Source organism: Podarcis erhardii (assembly GCF_964252035.2).
Source record: "Podarcis erhardii genome assembly, chromosome: 14".
In the NCBI taxonomy this organism is placed as follows: Eukaryota; Metazoa; Chordata; class Lepidosauria; order Squamata; family Lacertidae; genus Podarcis; species Podarcis erhardii.
In genome coordinates, this window is record NC_138503.1 from 52,918,925 (window position 1) to 52,932,666 (window position 13,742).

Below are 13,742 nucleotides of genomic sequence, written 5' to 3' on the forward strand. Positions count from 1 at the left end.
CAATTCCACAGAGGGGTTTGCATGAACATTTGCACACATTCTTGGCGCCCATTTTCCTTGCAGATACGCTTTTGTATGAATGTTTCACAGTGCAAGCATTTTCTTTTTGTATTGCATTTTTATGTTGTGAACCGCCCCGAGATCTACAGATGAAGGGCTGGATACAAATTTAATAAGCAAAATAAATAAACTACTGTACATTTTGGTGAATTTGAACAGAATGAAAGCATTTTGGGGGGTTTTCCTGAATAGAATCCATTGTTTAATGTTACTTTCACTAAGATACACATTTTTGCATGAATCTTCCGCTGACAATGCACTAACAACACCCATTTTGTGGGTGTTCTGTGGCTGGAAAACTTCAGTGCCAAATTCAGAGAAGTCTGTAAAGAGAGCTCTGTTTCAGTTTGCAAATCAGCTTGATCTGCTGGAACCATTAGTAGATCCCTTTGTGGAAACTTCCCAGAGCAAGACCCGAAGCTTTGGCACTCGCTGCCGAAGTGACTGAGACACGACCAGGCTTCACTCCTCCTTTTGAGGACCACCTCGTGGCACCATCTTCAGAACTATTGGTTTCTCCGGCACTAAGAAGGCTTGGTTGCTCATCTTAAGGGGAATCTGCAGCAGGGTGAGAATCGAGAGAGCAATCAGCACATCAGTCAACCCATCTTAACATCAAGACCCCAGCAGAAGATCACAGGGGAGTTTCCCTGGTGAAATATACTCAGAGTCGCAAAGTGATTTCATGGTCTTTATTCAGCTCATAGTGGTGAGGAGGAATGAATCAAAGTCCCCTCAAAGTATCTGCTTTATATACATTATTTACACAATGGGCTGCACATGATTGGCTAATTCTGGAATTCTACTGTAAGCCAATCAGGTTGTGGATTCACTTATATCTGGAGCATGATTGGGTGGTTCCTGCCAACCAATCATACTGCTGCATTGTTCTAGGACCAATCAGACTGCTGCATTCTGAATCCTATTGTTCTAGGACCAATCAGACTGCTGCATTCTGAATCCTATTGTTCTAGGACCAATCAGACTGCTGCAGTTTGGATCCTATTCAACTCAGTACATAACACCTGGCTTAAATCAAAACATGCAGTATGATGCTATCTATGCCTTGGGCACTGCTGCCAGACATCGAAACTCCAAGTGTCATGCCCCTTGCCCCTTCCTTACACACACACACACACACACACACACACACACACACAAACACACATACACCATCCAACCTCCTCACCGGAGTTTCCTTGCAGACCCTGAAGGAAAAATGCTGCACCAGGATTGCAATTGCCACCTTCATCGTGACGAGAGCAAAGCGCATTCCCAGGCAGTTCCGGGGACCAGCTCCAAAGGGCAGGTATAAGTAGGGATCCACTTGATCCTTGTTCTCTTTGCTGAACCTAGTTGCATTCACAGAGACGAGAGAAATGGAGGCTGGGTAAGGAACCACCTTCTCGGTGGTGGCGCCCTCCCTGTGGAACTCCCTCCCACCAGATGTCAAAGAGAACAACAACTACCAGACTTTTAGAAGACATCTGAAGGCAGCCCTGTTTAGGGAAGCTTTTAATGTTTGAAATGTATTACAGTGTTTTAATATCTGGTTGGAAACTGCCCAGAGTGGCTGGGGAAGCCCGGCCAGATGGGCGGGGTATAAATAATAAGTTGTTGTTGTTGTTGTTGTTGTTGTTGTTGTTGTTGTTGTTGTTGTTGTTGTTGTTATTCTTGGCTTGGTGGCTCAGCCACCTTCCAGTTTAGCCAGGACAGCTGGCCAGGCCAAAAGGAGAAGGAGGCACCACCCAAACCCAAAGGCCCAGCCAGGATTCAGCTTGCCTCCCTGTGGCTCTGGAAGGTGGCAGGACCTCAGCCAAGAGAGGGAGCCTGTTATAGGGGTGTCTGGATGCGCCCTTCTCAGGCTTTTGTGCCCAGAGCCCAGGATTGCATGCCAGCCCTCCCTTCCATTCTGGATAGGGGAGGGCAGTGCCTCCTTTCCCTGCCCCCACCAGATTGGGGCATCTCATATGGGACATGGCCACACTATTTTGGGGTCCCACTTCTTTTCTCCCCTTGTGAACGTGGCACCCATTTAGTGGCTTGCCACCCCCTCTCAGGAGCAGCCATTCTGTGCCATGTCACACCTCGTGGCAGGCATTTTATGAATAGCAACCCCAGCATTTGCTCAAAATTACAGGTGTACCCCCAGGCCCGAAAAAGTTGATGATGTCTGATTTATTTTCACCTCCAGTTGGGCATCTGCAAAATGCTGGTATCAAAATTGGCATTGTGATGTTTCTATCACTTTCTAATTCTATTACAGTTTGCTTGCTATGTTTATATGCCTTAATTCCCTGTGGGATATAAATAAATGTAACCAAATGATGATGGTGATGATGTCAGCAGCCCAGCTGAGGCCGAAATCACGAGCAGCTGATGATCTACTAGTGGTTAGGTAGATCCTGCACTCATGTCATTCGAACATGTGGCCTTTCATCAGGTGGCGTATATTCAGAGCACAAGGTTTTTTGCAGTGGGATGGGAAGGGTTACCTCTCAGGTCTGAATTCGTCAGGTTCCGGCCAGTATTCAGGGTCCCGATGAAGCGTATAGGGAGGAATGATCACATTCATGTCCTTCAGGATAGTGACCCCATTGATTTCTACATCTTTCTTGCAGGTCCTTTCAATCCGTCCTCCAAGGGGATACAGCCTTTGTGTTTCGCTCAGGACCATGTCGAGATATTCCAGTTGCATGATGGCATCGTACGTGAGAGGAGCCTTCGGGGGATTCAAGGGGGAAGGTTAGCTGTAACCGGTGGGACCCTGAACCAGCCTAACACAGAGACCTTCAGAAGGAAAGATCTCAGTTGAGGTGGCCTTGTTCTGAGATTTCTGTCCTTGAATGAGAAAACCTCCGTGGGTTGCATTCAACAGCTGCAAAGGTGGGATGCAAGTTACACAACTGGTCTGTATCTCTCTCCACTGCCCCAATCTAAGATGGCTCAGGTGCTCAGATCCTCAGTTGAGCTCCTTCTGTTGGTCCCATCAAAATCAGAAGCCCAACTGGCGATGACTCAAGAGAGACAGGGCCTTTTCTGTGGCTGCTCTGAGATTGCACTATTCCCTCCCAAGAGAGGATAGACTGGCTCCCTCTCTGTCATCCCTCTGCCAGCAGGCTATGACATTGCAGTTCAAACAGGCCTTTGAAATTTAAAGTCCAAGTCATGCTGACCACTGGGCTGATGTCAGGGCAAACTGGATTTTAACTGCTGGTACTAAATTGTGTTTTGATGTATTTTCACTTTAGTTTCTAACTGGTTCATTTTTATTACTCCTCTGTCCCTGCCCCCCAAATTAGATAAATAACTCTCCTGTAACTCCCCCATCCAAAAAACCTTTTCCATTAGGTCCGGCCTCACCTTTGCAACCCACACATTCTCACCTTGTTGGGCAGTATGGTATCTATCTCATCTTGAAGCTTCTGCTGGACATCTGGGTGAGTGGCCAAGAGGTAGGCCGCATAACCCAGGGAGTTGCTGGTGGGTTCGTATCCAGCAAAGACAAAGATGAAGGACTGGGCCAGGATTTCAATGTCAGTCAAGCCTGCAAACAAGCAGAAGTGAGAGAGTTCAAGTGTAAACAAGTACAGCCTGTAGTCTGGCCGGGAACATGATCCGTGCAGGTAACATGTATTGCACTGCAATGCAATGGTTTTCTTTTCTTTCCAAACAATAGTGCCGAAATCAAAACAGTAGCTCATGTGTTTCTCTCCCTCTGGGGTTCTTTGATGCACTCAAGAACAGGGCCAAGAAATGGCCAGGTTCCCAAGGTTACTAATAACACCTTGGCTTTTTTAAAAAAAAAACACAAAACCCTATATTGTCTTCTTTTCTCTGTTGTTTTAAACAATCCAGCAGCCTCTGGGAAAACAACTTCCTGGTTCACAGGTAGAGCAGCAACACCTTCTTGATCAGTCCTTGCAGCACACACATAATAAAGGACCATGCAATGGGCAATGGCTCCCTAAGCAGACAGTAACTCACTCGGGGGGGGGGATTTCCTAGGGGGTGCCAAGAGGCAAGGGGGTGCTGGACTATCAGATTTTGAAAAGCTGGTCTCACGGGATCAAACTCATGAGTTTTGTTGAATTAATTAAACTAAACCCTTTTAATGCAATTTTTCAATCAAGGTGCAATCAATTGTTGCTGTTTTGAATTTTATTGTGTCATTGTCTTCCTTAGGGTGTTGTGCAAATCACTATTTGTATAGTAATGCTTTTGAGAGGGGAGGAAGTACTGAGAATGAGTTTGTGGAATCAAGGGAGTGGTGGCCCAGGGGAAAAAATGGGAATTAATCCTGGGAACAGTCCTCCAGGCAACTTAAATAAGGGGGAAAGTGATATTCTGAGGCCTTTACCACTGAGTGTAATGACAAGGGAGAATATGGCCTTTTAGGTTGTGGCTCTTTCTGTGCAAAACTCTCCCCTGCAAGGTCTGCCAAGCGCCTTCACTGACCTCTTTTTAGCACCAGGGAAAGGCTTCCCTCTGGCTTTTGATAGACTGAGATGATGCTTTGCTGCTACTAGTCTGCTGCCCAAGCTTCCTATGGCTCTTATGGGACTTGTTTTGTTCTGCTTTATGGTATAATATATTTATATTTATATTTTAAATATGACTTAAGTCGCTTGGAGACGTTTGAGTTACAAGAGACTGGAAAGTCATTATTATCAACAACATACAAAGATTGGGGGGTTGGTTTGGAATTGTTTCTGTGGGTGCAGTCTTGTTTCTGGCATCCTTCTGTCTTGAGAGTGTGCCTCTGGGGATGAAGTCAAATTGCTGTCTTTGCAGCACTGAAGTGACCCCTCCAGAACCCCAAGCTTGGGCTGTGTGTCTGGAGGTCCTGGGCTGCCCAGAAGACAAGAACCCCCCTCTTGGCCTTGCTGATGTCCAAAGGAAAGCAAAGCAAGACATTTGGCACCAGCCTGGCTGCAGGAGTTGCCGGAAGAAGGCGTACAAGGCGCCAGCCAATCATCTTAGGGACTTAGCCACAAACCCCTGAGGAAGAGCCAGTGTGGTGTAATGGTTAAGAGTGGTAGACTCATAATCTGGTGAACCGGGTTTGCTTCTCTGCTCCTCCACATGCAGCTGCTGGGTGACCTTGGGTGAGTCACACTTCTTTGAAGTCTCTCAGCCTCACTCACGTCACAGAGTGTTTATTGTGGGGGAGGAAGGGAGAGGAGAATGTTAGCCGCTTTGAAATGCCTTCAGGTAGTGGTAAAGCGGGATATCTTCTTCTTCCGCTCTGGATTTGTGTAGGGTTTACTCCTCAGCCTTTTCTTCTCCCAAAGATATCCCACCAAAGTTTAGGATCAGAGTTTTCCCACTCCTAGATGGGCTGCCTTCCCAAGTGGAGGAGACCCATTTGCCCCTCACTTCCCTCTACAGCACATGCAGAAACTGTCTTTGGACACACTATTGGTCTCGTCCCCTCAATCTGCTGGAGCCTGTCTTCACGTGCAAGTGAAGTTCCTAAGTCATCGAGGATTTGGGCAATTTCAACTCCTCAGGAAAGACAACTCGGGAACATGATCTGTATAGGTAATATTCATTGCATTGCATTTTTCAAACTGGGATAGGCAATTTCAAGCCTTCAGGAAATACAACTTCCCTTCAGGTCAGTTAAACTGTGTGGCATTACCTTTATAGGAGTGGTTCAAGCCATTGCTCTGGTGGTCAGTCTTGGCACTTTGGGAGTCGATCATCAGCTGTAGGAAATCCACCCGGCCCTAACCAGAAAACAAATAAACCAGTGGAGAAAATGTGCGGCAGAGAGACTCCCATGGGGGCCACTGGGCCGAGATGGTTTGAAGCCCCTGGTTTTTTAAAGGGCTAAATACAGCCATGAGAACTGGCCCCCTTTTCCCTTGAGGACATTGGCCGTGTGATCATCTCACTGTAATTAGGCACAACCGGACATACTGAGGGGGTAAAAGAGTCAAGATATTAGGCTGTTTTGTGGAGCAAAAAGCAGAAGATATTAGGCTGTTTTGTGGAGCAAAAAAAAGAGAAAAGTTGACACCTAGGGGATTTTTCAGTGAAAAATCACACCCACACACAAAATGAAAGCCGTTTTCCATGTCAAAGATATTCACCCCTAAATTACGGCACAATTCTTACCTTTTGCCCTTCTTTCTGCCGCGTTTCCTTCATTTTTTCAAAGGACCTTGAAAAGAAGCTTAAAGCTTCTGCATTGAATATATTCACATTCATTAATTTGAGAAGAGGAATCAAGAATGGGAACGTGGCTGCAAGAGACAGAAATCATACTGTGAACAGAAATCAACCTTCCTGAAGCAAAGCATTAGATATGCTGATAGGTAGATAGATTTCTGTAGATAATTATTGATAAACTTTGGTTTGGTCTAACGATCATAGCTTGCAAGCCTTAATAGAGCCTGGTAAACCTCATTGTGAATCTCAGAGTTGCAAATTCTGCATATGCAATTCATGTGTGAAGATATGTGCATTTTGTTAAATTGCATGCACACTGATTACACCTTCCCAGAACTTCCCACACATGTACCTAATGGTAGGGCCAGTTATTAGTATAATCCTCACAATATTTTAGATCCAAGTGCAGTCTAGAAAGAAATCATATTTTAGAAAGGCCATCATGGCTCAATGGTCGACCCACATTCGGTCCTCGTGACCAGGCTGGGCTGGGAATGGCCCCTGTCAGAAACCCTGGAGGACCTAGTCGAAAAATCTGTAGAAAATTCTGTGCTTGAAGGACCAGAAACATAATAACCAGGCTGCAAACTTCCACTGGGCCATCAGAAATCAGAAGCCAACTTACCTATCAAAACGAGGCGTGGATCAAAAGCGGCAAACTTGGTCATCTTCTTCATCTCCTTGACAAAAGGATCTGCAGGGTTGTTCATAGAGTCAATGTTCACACCAAACGAAGTACTGGTGACGACATCCATGCTGTAGGCTCCAAAGACGCTGGGGAGGGAACAGAGCAGCCAAATCAGGCTCTCTGTATACTTAGGATTTTCCATAGGCCTATTTCTGGCCACCCAATGTGCTCTGGATTCACCTGAAAGGCAGCCCACATTGTATACTATGCTGTTTTTGACTGAGGCCTTTCCTGGCTCAAACCACTTACTCCTTCATAACCACAAATTCATTCTTTTCCACTTTCTTCTGAACGTTCTGCATCAAAACCTCCCCGTAGTGTTTGATGATGGGAAACATCTGAAATACAAATCAATGAACAGAGATGTCAACACCTAATGGCAGTTGACCTTCCTGGCTGCAATGGAGTTCTGGATATCCTTTGACTTGCTCATCACTCATCAAAAATGCCATCACGAAAGATGGGCTTCATTTTTTGTTTCGCTTTGGTATTTTTGTTTCACCATGTTGAGAACTGGCTGGTCTAGCTCGTAATGATACTACTTTGCAATTACAGTATATGGAGTGATATCTCCAGGAATCAACCTCCATCTTAGCTCTGATTCGCAGGTGCCCATTAATTAGTCAAATTAATCTAAGTTTGCAGCTCTAGTTTAAAAAAAAAAGTCAAAGAGATCCACTGGCTTGATATCTGTGGTTGTTTTTTTAAGAGCATTAAACTGAGAAAAAATCTAAAACATAGACTTTGCAACCTCACATTCTTAGGCATTATGCTTCAGCCACTCTGGCTATCAACAGAATTGGATTATTCCCAAGTTTCAGACTGAATAGACTCAATGGTGCTTGAACTGTACGACCCATATTTACCAGTGGAAGAGCTGAATATTTTATTCTTTTCAATACTTAATATATTTTTCTTTTTTTTACCTCCTTGAGCTTCCCGCTGGTGAAGGTTGGAGAGAGAATAGTGCGAATCCTCTTCCATTGTTCGTCCTTTGCCACTGAAACAGCAGACTCCAAGATCCCAACTAAACCTAAATCCTAGAGGAAACAAAGCAGTTTCAAACCACTGAGTGGCAAAGTCATGTTTTGAACCCATGACAGATCTGGAACCAATAATATCCAACAGGGAATTGTAAACGGAATAAACATGGCGTGCAGTGATGACTGGGCGACTAAGTTCATGCTTGACTTTTGGAGAGGGATTAATCTGCCCTCCCCATTACCCCACCCTGCCCCAGTTTGGTGCCAATGGAGTGACGTGTATGAACTCTCCTCCTTCCATAATACTATTGTATACTTAAGAAGTGAATGCCTACCCGGCGGTTGGTGAAAGTGGTGTAACACTCTTTGACGAGGACGGCTTTTATAATAGCCGGATCCAGCGTAGCTAACAAAGGCTTTCGACCCTCGTAAATCCTGGATTAGGAGTAAAGAATGGTATGTTTTTGAGATCCCAAAGCGATCCAGTTGCAGATAAGAGTATTTTCCCGCCCCAGATCATTTCCTCCTTGGGATCAAGCAATGGGATTTGGGCCAACGTGAGAAATACAAGCAGGCCATAAAAGGTCACTTACCCCCAGGTCCTCCCATATTTCTGAAAGCACTCTGTATCAAAGTTCATAAACCCCTGTGGAAAGACATTTAAGAAAGTTAAGAACGGCCTTTCTGAACGAGATTAAGGCTCATAATAAGGAGCACCTCTGATCCCAAGAGGGGGGGAGCAGAAATGGGCCTCAGGAAACCTCTTGAGCAGGGCAGGAATGTCACCAGACACGCACCTTACGATAGGACCAGATATTTCCAAAGAAAGGCAACGGCGATGGACCTGGAATGCCCAGTTTCTTGAAGACGCCATACGGCCAAAATCCATATCTGTTTATTTTGTAAAACGAGAGAGAGGGAGGGGGAGAGAGAGAGAGATGCAAATCTGTCAGCAGAGCATGTAAGCTTGTCCAGGGTTCAGAGGGGAAACCTGGCAGGTTGATGCACCTGTGTGTGGGCTCCTCCTGTTAAAAAATCCCGCAAGGAACTGACTTGGGCACCACAGGGCAAAAAATGAGATGATATGGGCTAATATGCAACCCAGGCCTTCAAGAGAGAAGACGAAGAAGAGGAGTTTGAATTTGATATCCCGCTTTATCACTACCCGAAGGAGTCTCCAAGTGGCTAACAATCTCCTTTCCCTTTCATTCCCCACAACAAACACTCTGTGAAGTGAGTGAGGCAGAGAGACTTCAGAGAAGTGTGACTGGCCCAAGGTCACCCAGCAGCTGCATGTGGAGGAGCAGGGATGCGAACCCGGTTCACCACATTACTAGTCCTCCGCTCTTAACTACTACACCACACAAGTACAACTGAATAACTCAAAGTACATTGTTGAGCTGTGGCACACAATGGGTGGGGCCACAGAGCCAGTTGCCCTGGACCCCAAATTCTTAGGGGCAATGAGAAATTTAAAATTATGTACCCTTCCCCTTCAAACATTCTACACAATTTTGCAACATTTTACCATATTTTTCTGGCCATACTGTCCTTATGTAATCCTGATTGGTGAATTACATAATACCTATTTATAGTGTGATTTCCCCTTTGAATATACGGACACTGTTGTGTTCCATAGCTTGCTTTAAGGAAATCATAATTAAGACATTCATTCTTTCACCGAGGTGCAACAGACTCCTCTTTCTCTAGCCTCCTTGTCCCCATGTTGTTTGTAACTGACAGTTGCCAGTGTGTATGTGTGCAGATAGTAATTGGATTGCTTGGTTAATTGTGTTGTTCTGACATGTTGACAGGTTAGTTTTCGTTTTCTGCTGACGTAGTAGCCATTTCTTGTTCTTCATAATTCTGTTTCAGCATACTGGGTGTGTGTATATATATATATATATATATATATATATTTGCTTTCGTAGATTTTCACGGGTACAGGAATGCAGGTTTTGGTGTCCTCGGGTGTCTTCCCGTGTAAAAGTTGGGGTGTCTAGGCGACGTTTCGACGAGGTCTCACTCGTCATCTTCAGGCTGGTGCTTTCGGCTTCTTGTTACTGGAACAGAGCAGGATCTCAGTGTTTGAGTTCCTATAAATACTGTAGAGGGGGTGTGGTGTATAGCCTCCAATGTTCTGGGCAGAGAGGAAGTTCCCAGGCTAGTGTGCCTTTTCTTCTTTTGTTCCTTAATTACTTGAGAGATATCTTGAGTGATTTCTTGAGTGATATCCTGAGTACCACTTAGGTGGGTCATTAGGTGTGGATTAGTTGTTAAAGTCTTTGTGTCTTGACCTCTTGAACTTTGTGAAGAGTTTTCCTGAGAAGATGGCTGTACTGTACTTAGTTGTGCTCTGGCTTGGCTTCGTGTATAGGGGCGAGCTGTGGTTTTGTGGCTTGTGTCAGCCAGATCTGTGTAGGGATTGCAGGGGGGTGCAGCATCCAGACATCTGGAAATTAGCCCTCCCCACAAAAACTGACACCAGATCCAGAGGCACACAGAACGCCAACACCAATCAACCACACCAGACCCAAACCCAGACCCTCTCCACAGATGAATTACAGACACCATCCAGTAGCCAATCCATGGTGGCACCTCCGGATGCTGCACCCCCCTGCAATCCCTACACAGATCTGGCTGACACAAGCCACAAAACCACAGCTCGCCCCTATACACGAAGCCAAGCCAGAGCACAACTAAGTACAGTACAGCCATCTTCTCAGGAAAACTCTTCACAAAGTTCAAGAGGTCAAGACACAAAGACTTTAACAACTAATCCACACCTAATGACCCACCTAAGTGGTACTCAGGATATCACTCAAGAAATCACTCAAGATATCTCTCAAGTAATTAAGGAACAAAAGAAGAAAAGGCACACTAGCCTGGGAACTTCCTCTCTGCCCAGAACATTGGAGGCTATACACCACACCCCCTCTACAGTATTTATAGGAACTCAAACACTGAGATCCTGCTCTGTTCCAGTAACAAGAAGCCGAAAGCACCAGCCTGAAGATGACGAGTGAGACCTCGTCGAAACGTCGCCTAGACACCCCAACTTTTACACGGGAAGACACCCGAGGACACCAAAACCTGCATATATATATATATATATATATATATATATATATATATATATATTCATTTTTTAATGGTTTAAACATTTCCAAAAGTGAATGAATGGTTATGCAGTGAAAGGGCTGAGTGGTAAAAAGCAAAAAATAAAAAGGCAGACATTGTTGGATACTGAAAAACATAATTTTGCCAGAAAACAAGGCAGGGATTTGTGGGCCCCACCTCACTAAGCTTTCAATAGGGGCTTGATGTGGGCAGAAAGCAACTGGCCTGCACAGCTCCTCCAATGAAATTCCTAGAGATCAACTTGCTGCACACCCTGCTCTGCATATATACAGTAATAAACAGGCTCCAAAGTCCACCAGCTGATTTCTCCCCTGCAAATCCAGCTCTTTCCTTCCCTGTTCTGTTTGTCTTTAGCAAACACCCTTGGTTTTTTGCTGTACTTTAAAAGGAACATTATTTTTATTCTTGCATGTGTGTGTGTTGAGTTATATGTGAAAAGATGAAAATGTCAAACTCAACTCAGCATCTCACCTTCCCCTCCCAACCTGAAGACACAGCTGAGATCAAAATAAAAACAGGGGAGTTCATAAGCCCTGGAGCAGAAAGAGTCCAATCATTGCTGCTGTCCAGGGCTGTTTTTCTAGAAAAAGAGATGATGGAACTCGCCAGGAACCTTCTGACAGGTGCCAGAACCCACCAAGAGGGGTGGGACTGAGTTCCTGGGAGTTCCCCCTGGAAAAAAGCCCTGCTGCTGTCAATATAAAGGGAAGTGTTAGCACAGCCGCATAATACGAAATGTGACAGGTACACTTTGTCCTGCAGAGTCTTTGTTCTTGGGCAGAATAAACAGCCACTAGTCTGCTATAAAAGTATTTCGGGGGGGGCAGGTTGCCATCCCAAATTGTTTGCGTCCATTTTCCACAAAGTGCCATCTCCCAAATTATGTGATATCATTTTTGATACATCGGTACCTTTTGCTTCTTTTCAATCTCCGGCTTTCAATATTCTTCCTGCCATTAACAAGTAATCAATTATATGTTCATATAATAGCCCTAGAGTTGTCGCAGCTAACAATGCTATTTTGGGTTGGGGGCGGGGCTCCAAAAAATATTTTATTAATAAATCAAAGATAAAAGAGCAAAAAGAAATACTGTCACAGGAAGTTGAAAGCAGCATAAGGCTGAAAATTGTTGTTGAACTTGTTCCAAAACAGCACACACACAAAAATAATTCTCGCCCTGTGATTCCTGAATTGCAGAGGGATAGAGTAGATGACCACTGGGGATTAATTCCAGCTTTACAATTCTGTGACCCCCAACTTAATAAAAAATCTTCTTTACTTATATGGTTCTTTATGTTGATTGATATAGCCAGTTGAAGTAAGTAGGTGTTAACCTTCAGGGGGTGTTGTTTTTCCAAATCATCCCTTCAGGAATTTAGCTTACAAGTCAGGCAGCGAGACCCGCTTCAACTGTCTCCCCTCCTGAGAATTATCACTGGATACAGAATCGTAGAATCCTAGATCATCCATGACAGATGGCCATCCAACCTCTGCTTAAAAACCTCCACGGAAGGAGAGTCCACCGCCTCTCATGGGACCCTGTTCCACTGTTGAACAGCTCTTACGAACTCTAGATACCATCCCCATATAGATCTATCCATGTAGCAGAAGCAAATATTCTTTTTCAAAACATTAACTATGGGATATAATTAAATCAGAAACGGGAACCAAACACACACATGCTGAGTTCTATTCATATTGGGTTGCAAACATTGCTGGTCCTCCTGAGAGCAGACTCATTGAAATTAATAGGCATGACTAGCTTTGATCAATTAATTCCAGTGGGTCTACTCTGACTGAAAGTTGGTTGGATACAACACAGAGAGCCCATCAATTAATTCCAGTGGATACAACAGAGAGGGCCCAACAACAGAGTAATGGATATACAACACAGAGAGCCCAACAACAGAGTAATGACATTCTGGGTAGCAAAGAGCTGGGTAGCAAAAGCTCATCCCACCTCTTGCCCTCCATAATGGTTATAGTATTCAATTAGATTGCTATAATGTTCTTTACATGGCTGTGTCCATGAAAACAGTTTAGAAAATTCCATTGGCCCAGTGATAGCCAGAAGCGTTTTGTTCATGGCCAATTGATCAACCCACATGAGGCCAACCCTTCATCAATCTCCAGAGTTGTCACCTGCTTCCCTAGTTTTAAGCTTTAAAGGCCTCACAGTCCTGGGCTAGATAGAGTAGGTCAGGAATTGGCAGCTTCTGCCCAAGAACTTTGTCCTGTGTCTCCATTCCTTCACTCTCTCCCTCTGCTGTTGAGGGACCACTTCTAGGTGGGTGCCAAATACAGTTTTGTTTCAGATTTATAAGATAAGGCTCTTTCAATATGCTGTGCTTCTAGAGCTGCTTCTACAACCCAACCATTTGCAAGCTTTCTTGGAAGTAAATATCCTTGCAGTTCAGAGGCTGCCATCTCCTATGGCTTTCAGAAGAAGAAGCAGATTTAAAACGCCCCCATTTCTTTTTCACAATTAGAAAACGGCCAAAGAAACAATAAGAGAATGATACCTACAGCATGAAAAGGCCCAGGAGGGCGATGAGAAGGAACCATGTCTCAGTGGAGAAGCTTGGAAGGAGATCCATCTTGTTAGCCCTTGATGACTCTCTGGCTTTGAATGTGGATTTCTGCCCTCTTTATACTTGTTCAGGGCTGGAGCTCAAAGAGCAAAAACAACAAT

The 13,742-nt window shown here is 44.7% G+C and overlaps 1 protein-coding gene across 2 annotated transcripts; it reads right to left on the reverse strand.

The window, feature by feature from the left end:
* Positions 1–239: 239 nt before the first annotated feature.
* On the reverse strand, positions 240–13,742 carry LOC309329195 (cytochrome P450 3A9-like). Of its 2 annotated transcripts, none has more exons than XM_081839863.1 (13): positions 13,577–13,732; positions 8,706–8,799; positions 8,502–8,554; positions 8,244–8,343; positions 7,852–7,965; positions 7,175–7,263; positions 6,863–7,011; positions 6,184–6,311; positions 5,705–5,792; positions 3,447–3,607; positions 2,556–2,782; positions 1,250–1,412; positions 240–618 (listed from the first exon to the last, which is right to left on the reverse strand). In XM_081839863.1, exons 1-13 carry the CDS (start codon positions 13,645–13,647, stop codon positions 523–525), a joined length of 1,533 nt encoding a protein of 510 aa, XP_081695989.1. In that variant the 5' UTR covers positions 13,648–13,732; the 3' UTR covers positions 240–522. The 2 variants fall into 2 exon arrangements, with proteins under 2 accessions (XP_081695989.1, XP_081695990.1); XM_081839864.1 differs by lacking the exon at positions 240–618 and adding an exon at positions 1,101–1,169 and having other exon boundaries at positions 1,214–1,412; positions 13,577–13,742.

Excerpts from the sequence above, each read along its gene's own strand:
- LOC309329195 (XM_081839863.1), bottom strand. The coding sequence starts at position 13,647 with ATGGATCTCCTTCCAAGCTTCTCCACTGAGACATGGTTCCTTCTCATC. Across the intron at positions 7,966-8,243 it reads CCACTTTCACCAACCGCCGG|GATTTAGGTTTAGTTGGGAT; the intron begins GTAGGCATTCAC and ends TGTTTCCTCTAG. Across the intron at positions 619-1,249 it reads GGGTCTGCAAGGAAACTCCG|ATTCCCCTTAAGATGAGCAA; the intron begins GTGAGGAGGTTG and ends ACCCTGCTGCAG.